The 26,608-nt window shown below is 38.3% G+C and overlaps 1 protein-coding gene across 1 annotated transcript in view; it reads left to right on the top strand.

The window, feature by feature from the left end:
- The window catches only part of LOC132545121 (calcium uptake protein 3, mitochondrial-like), a 142,900-nt gene that overhangs the window by 49,524 nt on the left and 66,768 nt on the right, over nucleotides 1–26,608 (top strand). Inside the window, exons 3-4 of the mRNA XM_060208792.1 lie at nucleotides 573–683; nucleotides 13,937–13,984. Coding sequence (XP_060064775.1) covers nucleotides 573–683; nucleotides 13,937–13,984 — 159 coding nt within the window. The remainder of the gene's footprint in view (nucleotides 1–572; nucleotides 684–13,936; nucleotides 13,985–26,608) is intronic.

The following is a 26,608-nucleotide window of genomic DNA, read 5'->3' as shown; positions in this document are numbered from 1 at the left end:
GTGTGATTCTAATTACTTCAACTTATGTAAAAAAATGCCTTATCAGTTTCCATTTATGTGCATCCTATCTTTAGGGATTAAATCCTCTTGCAAAAATCTTGCATTCTTTTCTTTACATTAGGGAGTTTTTGTGCTTCACAATTAGTTGTTAGCCCTTTTCTGCTTTACACAGCAGGTTTGCCACATGGGGAGGGCTGCATGCTTGAGTTAATGCATCAGATGTGTGATGTCAATGTAAATGTGTAGAATTCGACACGTTTCACTCAAATAAAGTCAGTGGTTCTAATTAGATTTGGTAAAAGTGAACTGTAAATACATGCAAAAAGTAAGAAGAAAAAAGAAAGAAAGAAAGTAAAGGTTCATCAAACAGTAATAAGATACTTCAAAGCAATTAAAACTTCTCAAAGTCGTTTTATAGAAAATAACAAAATGTGGAAAATTGTGTTAAAAAGTCCCCCAAATCATCATTTTTCATGTATATCTGTAAAACAGTGAAGAATCACTCTCAACAGAAAAAAATTGTATCAAAGAATGTATCCTGGAAATAAATAAATATATTCCTATATTTTCAGCCAGGATAGGTCGAACAAAACTGTCAGACAAGGAGGTGGATAGTCTGCTGAAAAACACACCAACAAGGGCAAAGGGTACCAACAAGCTGTTCAGGAAACTTCATAACCAAGGTAGGTTTGACAATGTATAACTTACCAAATAAAGGCCAAGCATTCCAAAACTGGCCAGAAAGAGCCAAGGGTACCAAAAGCAGTGTTGAACTCTATAACAAAGGAAGATTTTGACATAAAACTGGCCAGAAAGAGGGTACCAAAGAAACATTCAGGAAAAAGCATAACTATTCACTGTTAGCCACCTACCAACACATAGATCCTACAACCAAACAACTGATTAAACAGGGTCATTGTACATTTAACAGTTTTGGGGACATTTTACATGCACTAATCCCTCCACTTGTTTTTCATGACAGACATACTGCATGTCAGTTTCACCGCTACATTTAGCCTATACTTAATATCTAATAATGGAAAACAATGTCTGGTAACTGATTATAGTCACATATCAAAATTGTAAGATTTGACAGAGAAATGTTCATACCTCCCTCCCAAAATCTGACATTTAAATTGCCAGTGTTTTCTTCACATTGGTGACACAGTTACTGCAGAGTTATGTCCTCTTGCTGTGACTTGAGTATGATGTAACCTGGTGGCAGACGACAGTGATATTCACACTCACAGCTTTACATACCTAACACCTACACAGGGCGAATCTGCCCGCAGAGAAATGCAGTAACACTGATAAATTCACATACTTTAGTTGACCTTGTAGGTATATATCTATCTATATATATAAAATGACATTTCAGCGAAAAAGTAACTTTAGAATATATACTTTTCACATGCAACAACATGATAGCTGGATAGCTGTAAAAAAAGTCTGAGTTATTTAAAGATGTGGTGAAAAATTGTAGGTTTGGTTGAAAATTAATGACTCCTGATATTTTTAATGTGTTAGATTTGTAAACACTGTCGGTATATAGATATATACTAAATCATATGTGGGCTTGTCTTTGTGGTCTGAATACTTGCAGGGGAAACCATATTGATATGTGTTGTATAAACCTTTGGTGTGATACAACACAGGAATGTGCTCTAACTTCTTGTATGGAACTTGTATAAGTTTTTGAATTGAATTCTATTCAGAACAGAGGTACAGATAATAAGGCGAGTTTGGTGATTTGTGGCAGCTACAGGTGATAGTGACTCAGTAAAATGACATCTCTTGGTATTGATCATTTCTATAGAATGACCATTCCTCCAAAGTGATCAGGAAAAAGACCAGCTCACTTGAATGACTTCACATATGTTATGACCATCTGTATAGAATGACCAGATCACCTCTGTAGAATGACCACCCTTATTTATTGATTACCTCTGTAGAATGACCACCCTTATTCATTGATTAACTCAGTAAAATGACCACCCTTATTTACTGACCACCTCAGTAGAATGACCACCCTTATTTATTCACCACCTCAGTAGAATGAAATGGCCACCCTTATTTATTGATAACCTCTGTAGAATGACCACCCTTATTTACTGACCACCTCAGTAGAATGACCGAACTTATTTATTGATTACCTCTGTAGAATGACCACCCTTATTTATTCACCACCTCTGTAGAATGACCACCCTTATTCACTGACCACCTCAGTAGAATGACCACCCTTATTTATTGACTACCTTAGTAGAATGACCACCCTTATTTACTGACCACCTCAGTAAAATGACCACCCTTATTTACTGACCACCTCTGTAGAATGACCACCTTTATTTACTGACCACCTCTGTAGAATGACCATCCTTATTTATTGATTACCTCTGTAGAATGACCATCCTTATTTATTGACCACCTCAGTAGAATGACCACCCTTATTTACTGACCACCTCAGTAGAATGACTATCCTTATTTACAGACCACTTCTGTAGAATGACCACCTTTATTTACCTACCACCTCTGTAGAATGACCACCCTTATTTACTGACCACCTCTGTAGAATGACCACCATTATTTATTGATTACTTCTGTAGAATGAACACCCTTAATTATTGACCACCTCTGTAGAATGACCACCCTTATTTATTTATTACCTCTATAGAATGACCACCCTTATTCACTGACCACCTCAGTAGAATGACCACCCTTATTTATTGACTACCTTAGTAGAATGACCACCCTTATTTATTGACTACCTCAGTACAATGACCACCCTTATTTATTGATTACCTCAGTAGAATGACCACCCTTATTTATTGATTACCTCTGTAGAATGACCACCCTTATTTATTGACTACCTCAGTAAAATGACCTTGCGTATGTGATGGCCATCTCTGTAGAATTAATCGTCCTGTAAAGTGACCACTGGAGAAAGACCACCTGTATGTAATGACCATCTCTGTAGAATGACCTGTCCTGTAAGGTGACCACCACTGGAGAATGATTACCTCAGTAGAATGACCACCAATATGTAATGGCCACCTCTGTAGAATGACCTGTCCTGTAAGGTGACCACCACTGGAGAAAGATCACCTTAGTAGAATGACCTTGCGTATGTATTGACCAATTCTATAGGATAACCATACTTGGTGGATGTGCTACATCAGTAAACATGGTCACATAGCCTGTTATTATGTTTATGACGACAATGATTATGATGACAATGATAATGCTGACGATGGCAGTGACAGAAATGACATTTGCAGCTGACAAGACCAGCAAATATCCTGTAGTTGAGATTCATCTGATGTAATGAGGAAGAAGGTAGGGAACATATAAGGCTAGGTATTAGAGATTTGATAGAGATTTTTGGATCAGGGGAAAGAATAACATTTTGGGTTGTGAGGGAGGTTGCCAAAGAAAAAAAATCTTATTCATTGTAATGTTAGGAAAGGAGAAGGAAAGGGAGGAGGGAAAATTTGGAGAATGTGATAGAGGTGGAAATTTAGGGTAACGGGAAAGATTGGAAGGAATGGGAAAGAGTTAGGGAGGTTGTGAGAGTTGGATAAAGAGGATAGATTTGTAGGTGCTGGAGTGATTTATGGGGTTGAGATATCAGAAAAATTTTGATTTGATTGGTGGAGGTGGGTTGGGATAAGGCTTGGGGAATAATCAATGTAATGGACAATATGTGGGGGATTGAGAGACCAGGAAACATTGGGATGGGGAGATTTGGAGGAATAGGAGAGTGGAAAAGATTTTGAGGAAATGGAAGAGGTAAAAATCTTTTGTAAGGCAGATTAAGAGAATTTTGGATGGAACAGTGACAGAAAGGCATATTTGGGAGATTTGCAGATTGGCAGTTTGGACGATTGGAGAGAGCATTTTGGGGATGTTTGATAATCTAGAGATGGTTTGTAGAGGTTTGATTTTGCTTGGGTGATTTGAAGTTAGAGGGAGGGATGGGGTGGGGTGGGAGGGGAGGTCTGTCTAGAGTCTTGAGATTCAGGAGAAAGGAGTTTTATAGGCTGCAGGTAACTTTTATGGGGAAAGAAAGGAAAATCACTTAAGTAGACGCTATGTCAGTTACAAGGGAGGAAGGGGAGGGGGGTCGAGGGAGGGGGTCGAGGGAGGGGGTCGAGGGAGGGGGAGGAAGAAACATGTGCTATAAATTTGTCTGGTGAAAGCTAGGAAGAATCTTAAAAAGGTTGAAGTAGGAAGAGGTTATACAACTAACACAGACTGGCCCTCCACAGCTAAAACACCACCTGTCTACTGCCTCCCCCCTCTCCCCACGCACAACTCCCTTAACCCCACACCCCCACCAGACTGAAGTAGGAAGAGGTCTTACATACAGACATTATACCACTGTCTGGACCTCCAAAACTAAAACACCACCTGTCTACTGCCCGCAACCCTCCCACCGTCCAACTGTGCCCTCAAATACAAATGACTCCTGCCTTCTATATCTCTTAATCTTCCTCAAATACTGTAAACCACCTTATATTTCTTCAGCGATTTTATTTCTCTGTTAATTGGTGTAGATGAACATTTTGTGAATTCCATTGCTAAGACCCATAAATGTGATATGTTATGTAATTATGGAGAGAGCAGTAACAAAGTACAGTAAAAAAGTTACGAAGAATATGAACAGCTATTTCATCAGTGAACAGGAATGTGTTGGGATTTGCTAACTAGCAGTTATATAACCACTGGAAGACGTCTTCTAAGCTAGTGATCAGGTGATGGGGACATCCTGGTAATAAGTAGTTTCATTATCATGAATTGAAGGGTTATTATCATGAATTGAAGGGACGTCCTTCGAGTTTGTGGTCACATTAGCATTTGGGAATGTCTTCTGAGCTAGTGTGGTCATGCCACCTCTGGGGGACATCCTCCGAGCTAGTGTACCCATCACCTGTGGGGGACGTCCGTGGAGTTAGTGTATCCATCACCTCTAAGGGACATCCTTGTAGCTAGTCTACCCATCATCTCTGGGGGACATCCTCGGGCTAGTGTACCAATCTCCTCTGGGGAACGTCCTCATATCTAGTGTACCCATTACCTCTGGGTGATGTCCTCAGGCTAATGTACTCATCACCTCTGGGGACGTCTGTGTAGCTAGTGTACCCATCACCTCTGGGTGATGTCCTCGGGCTAGTGTACCCATCACCTCTGAGGGACGACTGAGGAGCTTGTGTACCCATCACCTCTGGGTGATGTCCTCGGGCTAGTGTACCCATCACCTCTGAGGACGTCTGTGCAGCTAGTGTACCCATCACCTCTGGGGATGTCTGCGGACTAGTGTACCCATCACCTTTGGGGGACGTCCTCAGATCTAGTGTACCCATCACCTCTGGGGGACGTCCTCATAGCTAGTGTACCCATCACCTCTGGGGGACATCCATGGAGCTAGTGTACCATCACCTCTGGGGGACGTCCTCAGGGCTAGTGTCCCCATCACCTCTGGGGGACGTCCTCGGGCTAGTGTACGCATCACCTCTGGGGGACGACCATGGAACTTGTGTACCCATCACCTCTGGGGGACATGCGTGGAGCTAGTGTACCTAACACCTCTGGGGGACGTCTGTGGACTAGTGTACCCATCACCTTTGGGGGACATCCGTGGAGCTAGTGTACCATCACCTCTGGGGGACGTCCTCGGGCTAGTGTACCCATCACCTCTGGGGGACAACCGTGGAGCTTGTGTACCCATCACCTCTGGGGGATGTCCTTTGAGTTGGTGTTTGATGATAGGAGACTTGTTTGGAGCGAGTAGTTCCATGACCATTGGGGAGTCATCTTTGCAGCTTGTGATCACATCAGTTAGGGACATCCTCAGATTAAGTGGTCACATCACCTTTAAGGGACATCCCCAGAGCTAGAGGTCAGGTCACCATGAGGGACTTCCTTGTATCTACAGGACACATCACCTTTAAGGACATCCCCAGAGCTAGTGGTCACATCACCATTGGGCATGCCTTTGGAGCACCACTGGGGGGTGCTTAATTCAGGGCTAGGTACTTTGACAATTAGTAATGTTTGATATCATATATGGTGAGTGATTTTATCTCAGTGAGGCTACTCTCATCACCTACACTGTTTCACATCGGTTCCTTTAACCCAGGAGTACTCAGAAAACAATTGTAGTGATTATGATGGTTAGATTAGGGCATATCTCTGCTATTTTGGCTTGGTGTCAGAACTCCAGCCATCCTATATTTCTATATTATATAACTCTGATGCCTCATCATGCACCATTTTAAATACATTCATACTGTTCTAGGAAAATACAGATGCCTCATAAATATCAATCCATCCCATATAAGATTATTATCAACATTATTATTCAGTACTGACTTTGACCTTGAAACAAAGTAAAATAATAAACCAGCATAGATTCTGTCCTTTAGGATATAATAATGAGAGACGATTTATAAAACATGTTTGATAGATATGAGGCTCAATCATCATGTTTCTGTTCTATGTCATGCTTAGCTTTAATATCCATTGATTGACAGTTTACAATTAGACCCTTGTCACCTGATAAAGTAGAAGGAAACTTGATTGCATATCTTAATTACAACTACTGACCTGCTAGGATGGAGAGCAGGAGGTTTATTAACCTAGCAAGTATATGTTGATATAAAAGATCTGGAATATGATATGCTTTCCTTTTATTCTAGAGAAAAATATAATAAACAACCAGTATATTGGTAATGTGACCCAGAAGAGAGCACTAGAATTGCCCCTATGACTTTATTACCGAAAGATGGAAAAATTGTTTTAAAATGAGTATTTCCATTTTATAACAGTTTAAATACTTTATAATCAGTAATTTTTGTGGGGTTTAATGATTTTGTTGGTATTCTTAGTCCAGGAATTGATAAACAGAAAAAAATGTACATAGATAATAAGCATCAGTGGATTTTTTGAGAAATATTTATCCACGAAATCAAATCCCTGTCCATGAAATCAAATCCCTGTCCACGAAATCAAATCCCTGTCCATGAAACAAGGAAATTTGAACCCAGCAAAAATACATTATTTTACAATAGATTATAATTTAGACTATCATCTTTATTTTATGTATTATATTTGATCATAATCACTGTTTTGATGATAATTTACCAGCACTTTTTAACCATTTGGTCACATGGAACTTTCATCATCTCATCCTCCTTGAGTGAATTTTAATTCAGAACCCTGAGTAAATGAAATTTTGGAATCAGTGCAAGCTTGTTAAAAAATTCCAATTCAGAGTGGAAAGTGTGTAGCTAATAGCATCATCATAATGAGGAGTCTATTGCTCATGGATATCCATGTCCAGCTGTTAGTACAGTGACCTTATGAACCCTATTAAGAAGATATACCTATTAAGGATTACTATTAATTAGCTCCAAAGTGATGATTCAATATTGGAGAGACATATACATATGTTAATACGTTCATTAAGGAACCTATATTATATTTATATAGCATATAATTGAAAAACATAAATGACTAATATATGTATGTTTTTACTAAATAGTTCATTTCATGGTGTGTTCTGATTCATGCATTTCTCTGTAGAACTGCCACAATATGTGTCTTAGTTCTTCACATAATGATTGCACATGTAAATGGTATGACATTCAAAGGCCATGTTTCAAATGTTGAATAAAAAAATAGGAGGGGGAGAATTGGAAAGAAACATGACATTGTAAGGAAATAGGTTTCACAATTATGTTAACAATAAATTTATATTAAGTTAAAAAAAACTTTCAGAATAGTGTGGTTATGTATTCAACAGTATTTTATTTCAAAAACACTTCTCAGCAGTCTTCAGTTTCCATTTAAATACTTAAGTATATTAACATATTCTATTTTCAACAAAATCATACTATTTTGAAATAATTTTAGGCCAAGAAAAATTTAATTGACATCATTAAAATGTTTGTTTGCAATACAACCATCCACATGTCTGGTACTGTAGGGGTCATTAGGAGGCTTAAGTTACCACCCAGGAAGTGTTTATGTGGAGGGGCCATGTTGCTGTTGGAGTGTATGTTTGATAACCTTACTTGACACCATACACACACAATCTACTAGTTGTGGAGCGGAATCTTTCTTTTCCAGATAGACTGTAATGGTGGCTTGATCAGAAAATTCTATACTATGTGGATTAAATAAAAGATGCTCAGGGATACATAGAGTTTGCATGTGGATGCATCTTTAAAATTATATACCAGATTTATTAATGCTTTTAAAAACATAAAATTAACAGTAATTTTTTCATTATCTAAAAGAAAAATATGCAATTAATCTTCTTCATTTGTGATGAGATGAAATACATTGTTAATATTGAAAAATATTTAGAAATCCTGTGAAGAAATTTGGTAAAATAAAAATAATTCTTTCAGCTAAAGCAATTGTATATAACATGTAATATTTCAAAAGGATCATCCTAAATTTCCATCCAAAATGGCTAAATTTGAATTCTGAATAATTTTGAATAAACTTTTAATCCCTGTTGAAGTTGAATTAAGTACTATTACACCATCTTTGTGTCTTTTGAAGACAATATTGGTTTCCATATAACAGTTCTTATCCCTGTCAAAATTGAAAACTTAATTGACAAACAAACAGGTCTTTGTTAACATTTAGTATAAATGAATAACAAATTGATCAGTGTAACGTACCTTTAGTGATGGTCTTTCAACAGATTTCTGATAATTCTACAGAAAGTTGTCCCAAAACCACTGATTGACATACCAAGTTGCCATTTAACATCCAAAAAGTTGGAAAAGTACAAAAACCAGTATGCAGCATAAAACTGGAGTATGCTTACGTTTTATCTGAGACATAGAGAGCAAACTTACTTGAAGTGCTGTCAACGTTAACTTGTTTTTTTTTCAATTGAAAAACAGTTTTTTCTACAAGAATCAATCAACACATTTTCTCAAAAGGTTGTTGATTTGTCACACTTTGACCCTTTAAGTGTGTTATAGAGTTGTCTGTCCCTAATGTGTCACTGCAGGAGTTGTCTCACCTTGACAAAGACAACCAATATTCTATTATATACTCATATCCTTCTATACCCCAAGTCAGGTGTTAAAGACATGTAGATTACTAAAAAAATAAGTAATTGGTGTTTTTACAAGGAGGTAGCAAATAAACAGCACTTAGGCTGTGTGGTCAGTTTATTGTTGTGGTAATGGTCAGTCATTGTCTGGCATGTTTATATAGTAGAAGTTTGTCACCTTCCTTATAATGACCTGATAATGGTTGAGTCCTATATGCCTGTTTACTGGGTATAGACTTGTAATTAGGTGATTTTATGAGAAACTGGGATTTTTTCTCTCACAGTAATCACTTGTTAATGTAATGATAATTAACAAACACACACACAATATCTATGTTGTTGTACAGTAAACAGCATATTGTTACAGGTATTACCGATATCAGTGTAACAAAATTCATTTTTTTTTAAGATAGGATTAGATGGATCTAAGACCAGAAAATATATATAGCCTTATTGGTTTGATCTTTTTCATTTTACAATAAATTTAATATACATTTGTATGTTTAGTTACACAAAGATATATATTTGTGTTGCTTGTATATATTTCTGTTAATTACTGTCAGATAATTTAAGACTTAATACATATATAGTTTGAACCACAACAATCTTAAATTATTACTCAATATTTTATTGTCTTTCCATATTTGTTTACCAACAAGGATTTCAAACTGGAATATATGTAGACTTATATTGATAATCAGCTGTTTGTGTCGAAAAAAAATTCAGAAATAGAATAATTGAATGCTTATATAAAATTTATAGACATTCATAAAAAATGGCATTTACTGATAATTTACACATATCCCACCTTATCTCTACTAGAAATGATTCTAGCGGAGATTATCTTACTCAAGAGTTAAATTTTTTTTTATGAAAATGAGTTTAAAGAAATTGTAAAATGATGAATTCTTTTTACTGAAAAAGATAACTCATAAATACTTTTTCTAATACCTTTCCAGAAATTGATTTTGAATGATTGAATCATTATCTGTATAATGATTTTATGAACATGAAGATATTATCTTGCTTGTGTAATGTAATAAAAAAGAAAATTTGAATTAGTATTTAATAAGTCTAATCAGAGTAATGAAAAAAAAATAGAAAAAATATTTATTTATTTAAAAAAAAAAAGACCCAAAACTTGACAATTTGTTTGTGTTGTAAGATGTATTAGTTGGTTCCTGGTAGAGTGGAGATGTTTTCCCTCCAATTTTAAGCTGAATGCTGCCCCGAGACAGATGTGTGGGGGCCATGTTGTATAGGAGCAAAAGTATGCAGTCAGGTGATCCCTATTGTGTTGGCTACTCTTTAAACAGTGAATAGCAGCACGCGCTCTGCACAGCAGGAGGGTGCCGACTATTGTTGTAGATGGGATGCTACAATGAATACATGCTCACAAGTACAGCTTATTTTCCTATCCCATTGCAAGCCTAATGGGTTTACAATCAAAGGGGATCTCCGATCACACTACAGCCATTTCGCGTTGGCTTTTCTGCTTTTCGTGTTTTCCTCACTGACAGGTAATTTTTGGGGGGGCCCTTACATGTTCTGAAGTAAACTCCCATATAATCACCTGTTCGCTTAATTTGCGATCCTCAATTTCCCTAATGTAGGCTTATCACCTTTCTGGTCCCCTTTTGATACTACACTGGCAGTGTGCTTGTGTGCTGCCCGACTAGGTAGTGATATGGAAGTAGGGCATACAGCCAAAAGGGAAAAAAGGGACAAGAGGAGACGTTTTTATAGTAGTAGAGCCCTATATATCTTGTGTTAAAAAGTTTTGATGAAATATTCATTTACAGTGAACTCAACAAGAAGATATCAGAGCTAGTGTAGGCATAGTCTTATACATCATTATGTGATACTTTCAAACCTAATGCTTTACTGCAAAAGACCATTTTGTAGGATAATTTCTTGAATCAAGCAAATTATTTAAAACTTGAAAAGTAACATCACAAAATGAAAGCAGAAGGTGTTGCTGTAAGGGAAAAAATCATTTTAGAGCTCACATAAAAAACAGTATCTCAGAATGCTACAGCCACAATTGCAGAATTTAAATGGATTTCAGTTATAAGATGATAAAATCTGTTTATCAGCCTTAATCTAGTCTGTCTGGTGTAATGTCCATTTATACAGCTATACAGATTTCAACCAAATATTTCTCAAGTTATCAGAATCCTTAAATTTGCCACAAGTTTGAACCACTCCCCAACTTACTCCAAATTTAAAATCCTGTGGCACCAAAATTTGAACTCAAATCTCTTATCTCTCAAAATTAGAATCCTGTCGCCTCAATTTGGATTCGTCTTGCACCAACACTGTATCCTGCTGCCGTCAGAATTGATTTTACTAAATGTATCATGTTAATGTTTCAAAGAGGAAATTTCATTTTCATTGAAGATTAGATTGTATATTTTGAGAGATTTATTTTCTCGTTCCTTCTGGACATAAAGTTGGAAGTCTAAAAAGCTTTGGCAAAATGATTAATAACAATGATTGCTGTTAGATTATGTTTTCTGTTGGACATCTTCATAGATATCTGTGAGATTTGTCTTTACAGTCAAACTACAAGAATATCTATACATGAAAATACTACTGTCAAAGTGTTAGCAGACTTAAAAATATTGGAATAAATCTTCCTATTTATGGTATTTAGTATAATGTATGTATGTCTACACATGATTGCTTACTTCAATAAAAGAATACACATATGATCGAATATCAATGATCAGCAATGAAATTCCAGAAATAGATCAATTAGAAATTAATTTCTGATTTCTGATATTTTTTCCTTCTCTCAGTTTCATGGAACCGTTATTCAATAATACCTTCATTTCTAGTTTGTTATCATAATTATTTGGATCAAGCCATGCATAAAGGAATTAAGTTCTGAAGTTGTACCGGATAATCTGTCTATGAATACTTACCAACAGATCTTAATGGTGTTCTACATTGTAAGTTCACCTTTTACCGTTTTCCAGCATCTTCACCTATAGTATCAATATCATTTGTCCCCTCTTTATCGCAATTGAAGATGGTCGGAATGTTCTTAAATTCCATAAATGACAACTAACTGTAATCCATTTTGTTTCCGTTAAAAAGAGTTGAAATGAGAACTTTGTAACAGGTTCTTTGGCTCTCCTGAAGCAGAATGGGAATGATACGGGTAGTTCATTGGGGCGTAACCAGTGCCCAGTGAAGTGTGGCCAGGTCTTGTGTCTGGCCTGTAGTAGATTTCAAATTGTCCTCACCAAAAGCAGGAGGAGTTTCTGTCATGCTCCAATGACCTTGCACAAAAAGTGTTCCCTCCAGTTTAGGGCTAATAATGTACCCCAGCATACAAATCATACTAGCATTGTCGGATGAAGACGTTGTAGGATAACTCTCGGCATTTATAAAACACCTTTAGCCACACAGACCTCACATGTTCGCACTGAAAGGATAACACCAACATGAAATGAATGAAGGCGAAACAGTAAAGTGCTTATTTCACAAAACAACTGTTAAAATGTTAAAAAGCTTCAATCGTTGTTATCAGCGTATCAATCTATCAGGTATTGTAAACGCCATTATAGATGATCCGTTTACACAGAAATGGTGGTGAATGTCAGAATCGTCATTTGAGTAGTGGGTGATGATGATGAACCGATGCCCTCTGGTGGGCGTCTTTTGAACAGATATCATTTGTCATGAAAATCTCATTGACCAATGAAAAATAAAAACCAATTCTTCACGGTACGCAATGAGAATTTAAACGAAATTTAATTTCTTTTGATATAATCACCATTGAAGTTGGTTTACAATGAAGATGATGTCAATATAGAATGACCGATAGGGTTAGTTAGAAAGTTAATAGATTCATTGTATCAATTCAATGTCCAGTTTGAATATATAAATAAAGCAAAAGCTGACCATCTTGGATCTATAATTGATTGATACGTCCCTGTGCCTAGAACCAATCAACCATTGTCATCTGCTTTTCAGATACAGATAGAAACATGCCAGTATTAATGCTGTACTGTTTAAATTGATCATCAGTACTGAATTGAATCTGACAATGGATGAAGGAATTACATCCTAACTGACCATCAGTCATCCAAAAACACTGATAATCAGTTGACCGTTTGATGTACGACTTATCCACTCGAGTTGTCCAGACTCTTTACTTCTACCTGTCAGTCCATTGGTCAGGCGGTCAACTTCAAACACAAACAAGCCACAGTTGTAATTGATGTAAATTGAAGAGGTACATATCATTTCAGTCACTGACTAGGTTCCTGACCTCTGAACTTGGGCACACGCTATGAGCAGTTGGTGTATAATAATTATTGTAGAACATTTCGGCTTTTGATTGAGATCGAATGAAAAACGACCACTGTCACCTGGTCATTAAATGGTCATCTGTGATGCATGTACAATTCTAGGTGGCCACTGAAATCACACAAACGAGAGAAATTTTTAAAAACTTTCAAATGAAAACACATGCCAGGAACTGTCGCTGTGTCTTCTATTTAACTGATACCTGTGTAATTTGTCTTCTCTGATTGAAAGCTGAAGGCATCCGTCAAAAGAAAAAGAGAAAATATGTTTTTGACAAGTTATCTTTTTTATCGCTGTCTTTACTTTTAAAGAGAATACGGAAAAATAAAAAACCCCAAATCTTGTCATTATATACCATTATTATGTAATAAAGTTCTGAAAATCTATGGTATTGGTAACTATCTGTTAGTAGAAGAATTGTCAATTATTTTTGGCTAAAAATTTATACATATGTAGGGTGACCTTGAAAGTTACAAGTGTGGCACTAAATTTATCAATATGTTAAATTAAGATTAATATTGTATTTGTGTTTCATTGTTTCAGGTCTGATCTCCTACACAGAGTACCTGTTCCTGCTATGTGTCCTCACCAGTAAGTCCACATGGCTATTGTTTTAATATTTGATGATTTTTGCACCATAAGTTTGAACATTATTTAACAAGGAATGCAGTTTGCATGCAAAACTGTGATCTTACATTGCTCAAACATCTTCCTCTAAAGAACAAAAATTCCCACTTTCAGAATTTTCAAGTGATGACAAATTTTGTAAAACAGGGTCAATTGACATCTAAATTACTTCCTTTGTTGTTGAATGGTATCGGAATCAATGTGCAGAAATACCTTTTTTAAGATTTTAAAGGGAAGGAGGGGGTGAATGAATAGGTGTAGCTTTGTAGTGAAGGATAATAGTCAGGCAAGGATCAGACCCCCTCAAAACAAGTGAATTAGGATGGAGACTATTTTCAACCCTTCAGGGTTTAGAGGGAGCCATCAGTATTGGCTGGCCTACGCAACCTACATGTGAAGATGTTGAGGAGCTGTAAAACAGAATAATCTGTGCTTTCATAGTTTTGTCTTTGGCAAGACACACCTCCAAATTGTTCTAGGTTGACATACTAAGGGCCTCCTGTATGTTGTTCATGCGATGAGGTAGTCACCAACAACTAAAATGTGACCTCTTCTCAAATAAAATCCTGGCTGTTGAAGGATGATAACCCAGCAAACAGACAGCAATAGGGTTAGAAACTAAGAGTTTGGGGAGAACAGGGAGAATCAGTAATGGGAAAGGGGAGGGGGGCTGTAAGGAATGAAAGGGGCAAAAAATGTACAAAGAAGGAGGTGGGTATGTGAATGAGTAGAAAAAGCAACAGACCAAGAATGTAGGGACCACAAGTCAGTGGGTTTATGGGTTATCAGTGACAAGGCCTCAAATTGTTACAAAAATATGGTGCATGATGGGAGATTTATTGAATGGAACACCCATGTACAATTTTGGATGGCTGTTGATAATGTGTCGTGGTAGTAGCCACTGATCCCTATATATACCAATGATAGTAACTCTGTAGTAATGTGTTAACCAGCTCTAGTGCAGCTGGGATGGTTATGTAACAGAAATTTCAAAAACAGATCATATGTATTTTGATTTGATAGATTGCCTTGAGGCCCGATTTTACAGATATCCAGAACTTTTTCACAAGAAGCTGTAATGATTGTCAGCTAGACATAGTGTGAAAACACATGTAAAAATGTGCTTTAGAAAAAAAGGAAATCCAAAATTAACTAAGAGTTCAGATGTAAGGGAAAACACTGTAAAGGAGTATTAAAAAAGAACAGGTGAATCAACTTATCATGCTGCCTCCAGATCATTCTATTCAAAAACAAATTTAGATATTAATGCTGGAATTTGTTTTGAATCATTTGGACTAGAAATGCACTTTAAGTAAGTGGTAATTGTACTTGATGTGTAATAAAGATGTTTTTGTTTTACTTCATTATGCTATTTATTGCATCAGAATTATTCAATATGGATCTTCTCCAGACTGACTTTATGTAGGGCATGAACATTTGGCTGCTTTCAGGAGGGTTTCGTTTTGGAAAAGTTACTCTGTATTAACTCGGATACTGCACATTTTTTAAATTTTGGAACTAATTAAAAATAAGGAAAAAGATTCAGTCAGTAATTAAATTGATAATAAAGATCCTGGATCTTTTCCTATAAGAATATAGAACATGAACAACTTGTACATGAAAAGTGTGATAAAAAGTACAGAAGAGATGCAGCAACACTCAGCTGATAATGTGTTAGATAAGAAAAAATATAGAGATTTTTTCAATTGCCTAACATCGCAATCTCGCATGATCAACCATAGCTTTATTCAAAATATTAATTTTGATATTTTACATATAACTATTTGATGTGAAAATATTGTTTCTTAATAAAACTAATTCAGAATTCATTTGAATAATTAAGATACACTTTTCCTTGTCATTCTTTGTTAATTCTTCCATTCACACATTTTCCCGCCTTGCAGATATTTCTCAATGAATGGCAGAGAATATTTTTTGATTTGATTCATACTTTGGAACAATGTCGTGGAAGCCAGTGATAAATTAGCTGCTAACGTGGGTAGAGTGCATCAATTACATTGCTGGCTGGTTTTAAATACTTGTGTTTATTTGTCATTAAAACAGCCACAAAGAATAGGTATAAGATTAATGGTCTGGAGTAGGGCCTGAATGCTTGTGTATCAGATTACTCTGGACCATTGACCATTCCACACAAACACCAGTGGTCACTCATCTCGTCCTCCCTCCGCAACCTGTTCAGGATAGCCACTAGTTTTGTCCTCAAGATTCCATTCACCCCGCAAAAATTTCACCGATTTTTATGAATTGTTTAAATTTACTCCAGATCCCATCTGTTCCTTTCTACCGAAACTGTTGTTGCGTCCACTGTCCACTCATGTCCACCCACGTCTGTAAACCACCCCTTAATGACCTGCTGCTACTGTTCAGGTGCTGTCACTAGTGGTCAAATCTTAGCACAACATACCCTACTCCAAAAATTTTCAGAATACTGTTTGGGCATAACATTACAGAAAAATATTTCTTTCATAATCTTTTAAACCATTTAACTGAGATTTCAAAGAATTAGAGATAATCAAGTTTTGTGATTTTTTTTTTAGAAAATCCAACTTAAATGTTATAAAACAGATGATTTTTGAAAAATTCTTAAATAGTATGTGTAGAGTGGTTGAAAATTGAACAGAAGTTATACCAAGTAATGTTTCCAAAATTTGGTGGTTAGGATGGTGAAATAAAAGTAAAAATTGTAAGCTTATAGGATCATGAATGGTGCAGGGGGTCAGGTAGGGTGGGTGGGGGGAGAGTGGAGTTAGAGGTCTGATGGGAGGTAATGGGTACCACAATGTGAGGATGGGAGAGACAGGGTTCGGGGGAGAGTGGAGTTGGAGGTCTGATGGGAGGTAATGGGTACCACAATGTGAGGATGGGAGAGACAGGGTTCAAGGGAGAGTGGAGTTGGAGGTCTGATGGGAGGTAATGGGTACCTTAATGTGAGGATGGGAGAGACAGGGCTCGGGGGAGAGAGGAGTTGGAGGTCTGATGGGAGGTAATGGGTACCTTAATGTGAGGATGGGAGAGACAGGGTTCGGGGGAGAGTGGAGTTGGAGGTCTGATGGGAGGTAATGGGTACCTTAATGTGAGGATGGGAGAGACAGGGTTCGGGGGAGAGTGGAGTTGGAGGTCTGATGGGAGGTAATGGGTACCTTAATGTGAGGATGGGAGAGACAGGGTTCGGGGGAGAGTGGAGTTGGAGGTCTGATGGGAGGTAATGGGTACCTTAATGTGAGGATGGGAGAGACAGGGTTCGGGGGAGAGTGGAGTTGGAGGTCTGATGGGAGGTAATGGGTACCTTAATGTGAGGATGGGAGAGACAGGGTTCGGGGGAGAGTGGAGTTGAAGGTCTGATGGGAGGTAATGGGTACCACAATGTGAGGATGGGAGAGACAGGGCTCACTGATGGGAGGTAATGGGTACCTTATGGGGACAAGGTAATGGGTACCACAATGTGAGGATAGAGACAGGGCTGGGAGAGAGGAGGGAGGTCTGATGGGAGGTAATGGGTACCACAATGAGTGGGAGAGACAGGGCTGGGGAGAGAGGAGTTGGATGGGGAGGTAATGGGTACCACAATGTGAGGATGGGAGAGACAGGGTTCGGGGGAGAGTGGAGTTGGAGGTCTGATGGGAGGTAATGGGTACCACAATGTGAGGATGGGAGAGACAGTGTTCGGGGGAGAGAGGAGTTGGAGGTCTGATGGGAGGTAATGGGTACCACAATGTGAGGATGGGAGAGACAGGGCTCAGGGGAGAGAGGAGTTGGAGGTCTGATGGGAGGTAATGGGTATGGGAGGTAATGGGTACCACAATGTGAGGATGGGAGAGACAGGGCTCAGGGGAGAGAGGAGTTGGAGGTCTGATGGGAGGTAATGGGTACCTGATGTGAGGATGGAGAGATTGAGAGAGGAGTTGGAGGTCTTTTGCATTTAGGTGAGAGAGGAGTTATGTAAGTGAGCATTGGAGAGAGCAAAATGATAGAAAGCAAAGTAAGGGTCATAATGTATTGATGGGTGTGACAGGGTGTTGAGAGGGTCAGGTGGGAGACAATGGGACAACTGTGAATATGTAAGTGAGGGTCAAAGGGTTGGGTGCAGAGTGGAGGTGGGGATCGGATGGGAGGTTATGAGGCACCTGAATATGTGGGTGGCAATCAAGGGGAGTGGAGATGGGAGTTGGACGGGAGGTGATGTGCTCTATCTAGTGTATGTGAGTGAGAGTCTTGGTGATGGGAACACAGTGGGGGGGGGGGGGGGGTGGGGAGGTAAGGTGCTGATGTATGGAGATCGATGCTTTTGCATTTAGGTGAAAGTTATGTAAGTGAGCATTGGGAAGCAAAATGATAAAAGCAAAGAAGCTCATTATGAATAGGTCGACTTGATCTAAGGAAACAGGGATATACTCATGTCATGAGATAGAAATAAACATTGAAGGTCAAAGAGGGACAAATAATGATATAGAAGGGTAGGTTAGACAAGGGAGAGAAAGAATAAAGATACCTTGAGGAATACAGAAGGGTAGGTTAGACAAGGGAGAGAAAGAATAAAGATACCTCGAGGAATACAGAAGGGTAGGTTAGACAAGGGAGAGAAAGAATAATGATACCTGGAGGAATACAGAAGGGTAGGTTAGACAAGGGAGAGAAAGAATAATGATACCTTGAGGAATACAGAAGGGAAGGTTAGACAAGGGAGAGAAAGAATAATGATACCTCGAGGAATACAGAAGGGTAGGTTAGACAAGGGATGGAAAGAGAAATTAAAGAATGTTTTAAGGCTAGCTAGGGACATATGGAGACAGGTCAGGACATAGCTTAGGTCATTGTATGAAACAAGGGTCTCCATTTCCCTCTCCAAACTCTCCATTCACCTCTGGAATGGAATGCACTCATTAAAGGTGAGTCGAGGGGACTGGAATGTGACGGCCATATGTTGGCGCTCGATGGAGCTCGGAAGCACCACTTCTGACCCTGTCGTGTGTCAAGTTTGTGTGGGGATGAAAAACTCCCTCCACCAACAGATGGTGTAGCACCTGCTCACGATCAACATATACATGACAATTACTGGCCTTGTCCTACCTGGGCCATGGAGGGCGAGAGTTAATGAATTGGTCATCAATACCGTAATGCTTATTAGGCCTGGCTGGTGGGACAACTGATGCTTTCCTACTCACAATTACCCCAATGATAGGTAGAACACTTCACACCTATGTATATTGTGTAAATGATTTTTGTATTATTGAGTGCTGAATTCTATGGTCCATCCAATAGGATAAGTAGCTAGAGTGTATGTGAGCGAGAGAGTGAGAGTGAAAAAACTTGGTTGAAGACAATCAATTATGTATATATACATTATTCATAAATATATTTATAGAATCAACTAGCCTTTTAAACAGTATTACAAATAAGCTTTAGAAGTATTTTCCTCAAGTAAAACAGTTTTTGTTGTCATTGTTTAGGTAGATTTGGGCAAATAGTGTAACTAATGTTTGTCAGTCTGTCCTTTTCCTGTCACTTTCCATTTCAAATTATGTCATTTCTTGAGAACATCTCATCAGATTTGGTTCATATCTGCCATATTGTGCATAGTATCACATTATCAAGTTCTACAAATGATCTGATTCTTCTGGTGAACTAAACGGCCTAGAGACGTGATATTTGATAGTTATATATGTGCCAGGTGAGCGATTCTGGGTGATAGGGCCTCTTTTGTTCATCCCTATAACCTTACCCCAACCCTTCCTGTGGCCCTTGTTACATCAGAGATTCTAAATTCTATTTTACATGTACACTTGACACTGTTTGTTTAAAACATAGAACTACATTTGTAGCTGTAATTTAAACACTTGTGGTAGATATAAATGAAGACACTGCAATACACTTGTATCAAGTTTATAAGAGTCTATTGTGGATCAATGTGGAAAAGTGGGGTGTTAAATACAAAGAGCAAACATAAAACACTGCCCCTCCTTTCCCTCCTCCTCCTCTTGCTGCCCCTCCTTTCCTTCTCCTTCTCTTGCTGCCCCTTCTTTCCCTCCTCCTTCTCTTGCTGCCCCTCCTTTCCCGCCTCCTCCTCTTGCTGCCCCTCCTTTCCTTCTCCTTCTCTTGCTGCCCCTCCTTTCCCTCCTCTTTCTCTTGCTGCCCCTCCTTTCCCTCCTCCTCCTCTTGTTGCCCCTCCTTTCCTTCTTCCTCTTGCTGCCCCTCCTTTCCTTCCTCCTCTTGCTGCCCCTCCTTTCCCTCCTCCTTCTCTTGCTGCCTCTCCTTTCCCTCCTCCTCTTCCTGCCCCTCCTTTCTCTCCTCCTCCTCTTGCTGCCCCTCCTTTCCTTCCTCCTCTTGCTGCCCCTCCTTTCCCTCCTCCTTCTCTTGCTGCTCCTCCTTTCCCTCCTCCTTCTTTTACTGCCCCTCCTTTCCCTCCTCCTCCTCTTGCTGCCCCTCCTTTCCTTCCTCCTCTTGCTGCCCCTCCTTTCCCTCCTCCTCCTCTTGCTGCCCCTCCTTTCCTTCCTCCTTCTCTTCCTGCCCCTCCTTTCCCTCCTCCTTCTCTTCCTGCCCCTCCTTTCCCTCCTCCTTCTCTTCCTGCCCTTCCTTTCCCTCCCCCTTTCTTTTCCTTTCCCTCCTTTCCCTCCTCCTTCTCTTCCTGCCCTTCCTTTCCCTCCCCCTTTCTTTTCCTTTCCCTCCTTTCCCTCCTCCTTCTCTTCCTGCCCTTCCTTTCCCTCCTCCTTTTCTTCCTGCCCCTCCTTTCCCTCCTCCTTTTCTTCCTGCCCCTCCTTTCCCACCTCCTTCTCTTCCTGCCCTTCCTTTCCCTCCTCCTTCTCTTCCTGCCCTTCCTTTCCCTCCCCCTTTCTTTTCCTTTCCCTTCTTTCCCTCCTCCTTCTCTTCCTGCCCTTCCTTTGCCTCCTCCTTTTCTTCCTGCCCCTCCTTTCCCACCTCCTTTTCTTCCTGCCCCTCCTTTCCCTCCTCCTTTTCTTCCTGCCCCTCCTTTCCCACCTCCTTCTCTTCCTGCCCCTCCTTTCCCTCCTCCTTCTCTTCCTGCCCCTCCTTTCCCTCCTCCTTCTCTTCCTGCCCCTCCTTTCCCTCCTCCTTCTCTTCCTGTACTGCTGCTGCTGCTACTCCTCCTCCTCCTTCTCCTCCTACTCCACCACCACTACCACCGCCTCCACCACCACTACCACCGCCACCGCCACCACCACCACCTGTCAGATGGCCTTGTCCTCTCTTTCCTGTCTTGCCCTCTGGCTTCCTAATTTTCTTCTTTCAACTTAAATATAGTGTCAAATGATTTGGTCTGTCATCTTTAATTTTTCACCAAATATTGTTGATCCTGAAGGTCAAAAGAAGCAATATTGAGTAATGCATGTGCAGTTTACCTTTTTCTTCATTAAAAAATGTGAATTGAATCAAACCATGTAAGTTTACTGAAGTTGAGTAGACGGCAAACCTTAGCATTCCATGTATGGTGTCAAGACCAAGAACAGATTGCTTGATACAAACCAGCCTGTATAGTAGTAAGCCATGTCACATCTCCGTTTTACATGTCAGATTTTTTTTCTCAATTCACTGATTAGAAAATTTTGGTACTCCGTCAGGATTTTGCTATGAGACAGTGACAATACCCACTCGGTCAACTGACGATCAAATATGTTTTACATAATAGTACTATATTGTGGACAATCTGTTCCATAGGTGGTCAAGTATTTTCACAATACAATGACCAAATGTTGCTAGAGGTACTTGGAATGGCAGATTTTTGGTGAACTGAAATCTGTATGGTCTTTCTCCTTGGTATATAAATAGAGTTTTTGTCCTCTGTTGATATCAAACATTAACAAGATTTGTCAAAAGGAGTGATTGAATATGGGTTTCTCATATCTAAATAGATATTCTTGTATGTATTTATGAAGATTAACAGGTAGGTAGATATATGTGACTGTATAGATACAAGAATTATCCCGTCAATTCGTGAGAGTTGTTTGAACCAATAGAAATACAAGGCATACTGGTCAGGCTTTTGCCTGTGTAAAATTTGTTCTCTCGTAAATTACAGTAAAATTTTGATGGTCCTTCCATATTGTATTGAATTTTAGTGTAAAATGTGAAAAAGTGATAGGACAATAACCCTTACAGACAATGTCGTAGCACGTCATGACTTTTTGATTGATCAATCCCAAACATGTCCAAAGTTTGTGTTTAACGGTTCGGAGGTGAAGTTTTCTTTACTTTTATTTGTTAAACATCAGTTGTAATTTGTGTTGGAGCAGAGACATTCATTTAGATATCGTGGATGTTTTGTAGTTCATTGTCTTGGTTTGAAGCTTTTGATATTAAAACTAGACTTTATCATAAGTGGTAAGGTGTGTCTCAAAGTGTATCTCTGGTCCAACACAAACTTGTTTAAAGTTTTTAGATAAGTTCATTGGTTGTTCAAAGTCATTATATATACTGGGCAAGACTTCAGGTATATATAACAAATTTACATATTATTTATTACAGTTAAGTCTGAGAGTAAATGATTTACAGGACAACATTTAACACTATAAGTTGTTAAGTAATAAATAATGAATCTGCAATCATCATAAATTAACTAGCTGCTCAAATGATATTGAAGCCAGTGTGTGGCCATAGCCATACCTTTTTTGATCATAGTTACACTTCAATTTGAGTACCTTGGATATGGAACACCCAGGTGTTATTTATTATTAATTCTGCAGGTGTGTTTTAGTCTGCAGACTAAAACAAATTAAGACAAAATTAAGACAAAATTAAGACAAAAACTGTTTTTGTCTGAATTTGTTTTAGTCTGCAGAGTAAAACACACCTGCAGAATTAATAATAAATAACACCTGGGTGTTTAAGACTTTCAGTTCTGTTTTTTTAGCTCACCTTGCCCAAAGGGTCCAAATAGTTAAATAGGGATACCACAGCATCCAGCGTCTGTCCGGCATCCATCTGGTGTCTGGCATCTGTCAACTTTTACTATATATTGCAACTATTTATGAACAATTGAGTGGATTCTAATCAAATTTGGTCTGAAGCATCCTCTGGGAAAGTGAAACCAATTTTAATGAAATAGTGGCTCTGGCCCCTTGGGGTTGGAGGGGCGGGGCCCAATAGGGAAAAATCAATCAATTTCTTTTAAATCTATCTTTTTCTTTAGGAATTGCAATATATTGTCCAAATTCAGTCTGAAGCTTGCTTGGGTTAAGGATTTTTAAAAAAATTTTTTTATAAATGATGGGTATCGGCCCCGTGGGGCAGATTGCTGGGTTCAACAGGAGAAATCTAACCCCCAAGTAGATTTAGTTCATTTTCATATCATTGCTTTACACCATCTAAAATTAATTTGGATCTTTGGTTTTTTGAAAAAGTTATGATCTCCACTGAATACATATAGCATTGCTGAGCATCAGGAGATAAACGCAATTATAACTTATAATTTGTCCCAGGGCCTGGTCCCACCCCAGGACAGATTATATCTTTGAAATCATTTAGATTATCATCTTATAACTTAAAAGCATTGCTGGACATGAAGAGATTAACAATTGATCTCTGTCCCCGCCCCTAGGGAATTTGAAGCTGTATCTGTGGGTTGAGGCTCATCAGGGGAAATAGTTTTCTTCTAAAGAAAAGTTTTGCATTATTGACTTAAACATCCAGATGAGTGATACAGGTCCTATGGGCCTCTTGTAATATAACTTATTCTCATGCCTTCATAATGTTTGTGTTGTAATGAAATAGTTTGTATTGAACTCTTTCACATTTCACTCTAATTTGTTCTCCTGAGTGTTGTGTAATGGTGAAGGTATTGACTTGTGGGATGTTTCTGTTTTCCCTGAGACCAGGTCTACATACAAAAGTTTTGTCTTATCTAGGGAAACTGTGAACTTGCTATTTACATCATGGTTATACTTCACATAACACCAGTCCAAATGGTAGATATTTGTTCCTATTAGAATAAATTGTTAAACAATAGGCTTACATTACTGTATAGGCTCTAATGTCACCATCATGGAAATGCAACAAAATATAAAATGAAACCAGAGCCCCTGTACTTTGTAGGCAAGTTTGATTACAAGCTCCACCCACTCTTGTGTTACATGTACAGTGTTGGTACATGTGTTTGATTACAAGCTCCACCCACTCTTGTGTTTTGTGTACAGTGTTGGTACATGTGTTTGATTACAAGCTCCATCCACTCTGGTGTTACATGTACAGTGTTGGTACATGTGTTTGATTACAAGCTCCACCCACTCTTGTGTTGTGTGTACAGTGTTGGTACATGTGTTTGATTGTACAGTGTTGGTACATGTGTTTGATTACAAGCTCCACCCACTCTTGTGTTTTGTGTACAGTGTTGGTACATGTGTTTGATTACAAGCTCCACCCACTCTGGTGTTACATGTACATTGTTGGTACATGTGTTTGATTACAAGCTCTGTTGACCTCTTGTGTGGTCTACACATTGTTGGTACATGTGTTTGATTACAAGTTCCACCTACCTCTGGTGTTGTCTACACATTGTTGGTACAATTGTTTGATAACAAGCTTCACCCACTCTTTTGTTGTCTGTACAGTGTTGGTACATGTGTTTGATAACAAGCTCCACCCACTCTTGTGTTACCTGTACATTGTTGAGACATGTGTTTGATAACAAGCTCTGATGTTGATTACAAGCTTCACCCACACCTACTCTTGTGTTACCTGTACGTTGTTGAGACATGTGTTTGATAACAAGCTCTGATGTTGATTACAAGCTTAACCCACACCCACTCTTGTGTTACCTGTACATTGTTGAGACATGTGTTTGATAACAAGCTCTGATGACCTCTGGTATTGTCTGCACATTGTTGGTACATGTATTTTATAACAAGTTCTGCTGACCTTTGGTGTTGTCTGTACATTGCTGGTATATGTATTTGATAACGAGCTTTACCTACCTGTTGTCTGATAGGCATGGCTGGTAACACCCAGATGTAGTGGTATTTTAGTTCTGCAAGTGTGTTTTAGTCTTCAGACTAAAATGTAGGTATAACATAGCTAAATTAAATAAAATTAACTGAGATAATTTATTTAATCAGTTACTTTTATACAAGAGTAACTAATGTAGAGGTTTACTAATCTGATTTCATCTACATGTGTTATTCTGACTTCAACTAATCAGTCTACATTTAATTATCATCTTATACAGCTGATCTGCAGCTGGGATGGAAGTATATTTCTGTTTTTATCTCAACATTAATTCTTCTTTGCATAAACAAATGTTTTTGCTATTTAGCCTGAAAAATTAATTTACTATTCATTTATAACATCTGATTCAGAGGCAATGATTTCAATGAGAGCAATTCCGCGGAGAATTTATCTTGTAAACATGTGATTGACATCGGTTAAATTGAATATTTGTTGTGTGTGCAATTTATTTCAAATTAGAAAAACAGGTTATAAGAATAATAAAATTGTGTTTTAAAGCTGATACCATTTACAAGTGCAACTTGGGAGCAGCACATTCAGTTTATATTTCATACTAAATCAGAAATTGTCCACAAATAAAACCATGTCTGCTGGTAAGTCCGCAAATAAAACCATGTCTGGTGGTAAGTCCACAATAAAAAACCATGTCTGGTGGTAAGTCCACAAATAAAACCATGTCTGCTGGTAAGTCCGCAAATAAAACCATGTCTGGTGGTAAGTCCGCAAATAAAACCATGTCTGGTGGTAAGTCCGCAAATAAAACCATGTCTGCTGGTAAGTCCACAAATAAAACCATGTCTGCTGGTAAGTCCGCAAATAAAACCATGTCTGCTGGTAAGTCCGCAAATAAAACCATGTCTGCTGGTAAGTCCACAAATAAAACCATGTCTGCTGGTAAGTCCGCAAATAAAACCATGTCTGCTGGTAAGTCCGCAAATAAAACCATGTCTGCTGGTAAGTCCACAAATAAAACCATGTCTGGTGGTAAGTCCACAAATAAAACCATGTCTGCTGGTAAGCCTATATTTTCTTTTGCTGTGTAGTAATATACCAACACATGCTGTCGATGGTTCTGTAACAGAATTTTGATATAGAGTCAGAAGTAATGTGTCCATGACCTTTCTGCACATATCATTGTGATTCAACTTGATTATCTCCCCTGTGTGTGCTTTTTGTACACATTAATACTTTTTGCTATTGTTTCTTATGAAAGTTACTTATGAACTGACACAGATTTTGATTAATATCATTGTTCAGTGATTAGCATGCAAGTAAGTTTTGGCTTGAAAACATAACCTTATTCGAAAATTTATTTTGTAAACAGATTTTTTATGCTGGTGACAGTCCAATGTTGAGTTTTTTGCTCTTTGGTTAAAATTGTCTTGTTAGTTAAGATCAATAATGAAAATTGAATGAACCCGAAATCTTTGTCAGATCTAGCCTATATGATATATACAACATTGGTGATTCTAGAGGGGTAGGTAATTTTTTTCTTATGCTCAATCAGCTATATTAGACTATTGACAAATGGGAAAGTTTTTTGTTTTTTGGTCTGTTTGATTTTGTCTCTGATAAACTTCTTGAACTTTACATAGATTCTAACTTAAACAAAAAAAG

The sequence above is a fragment of the Ylistrum balloti genome, unplaced genomic scaffold (genome assembly GCF_031769215.1).
Source record: "Ylistrum balloti isolate Yb309-2 unplaced genomic scaffold, AGI_CSIRO_Ybal_v1 Utg369830, whole genome shotgun sequence".
Taxonomy (NCBI): domain Eukaryota; kingdom Metazoa; phylum Mollusca; class Bivalvia; order Pectinida; family Pectinidae; genus Ylistrum; species Ylistrum balloti.
The sequence above is the reverse complement of the archived record's forward strand: the minus strand, read 5'-3'. Positions and strand labels throughout refer to the sequence as shown.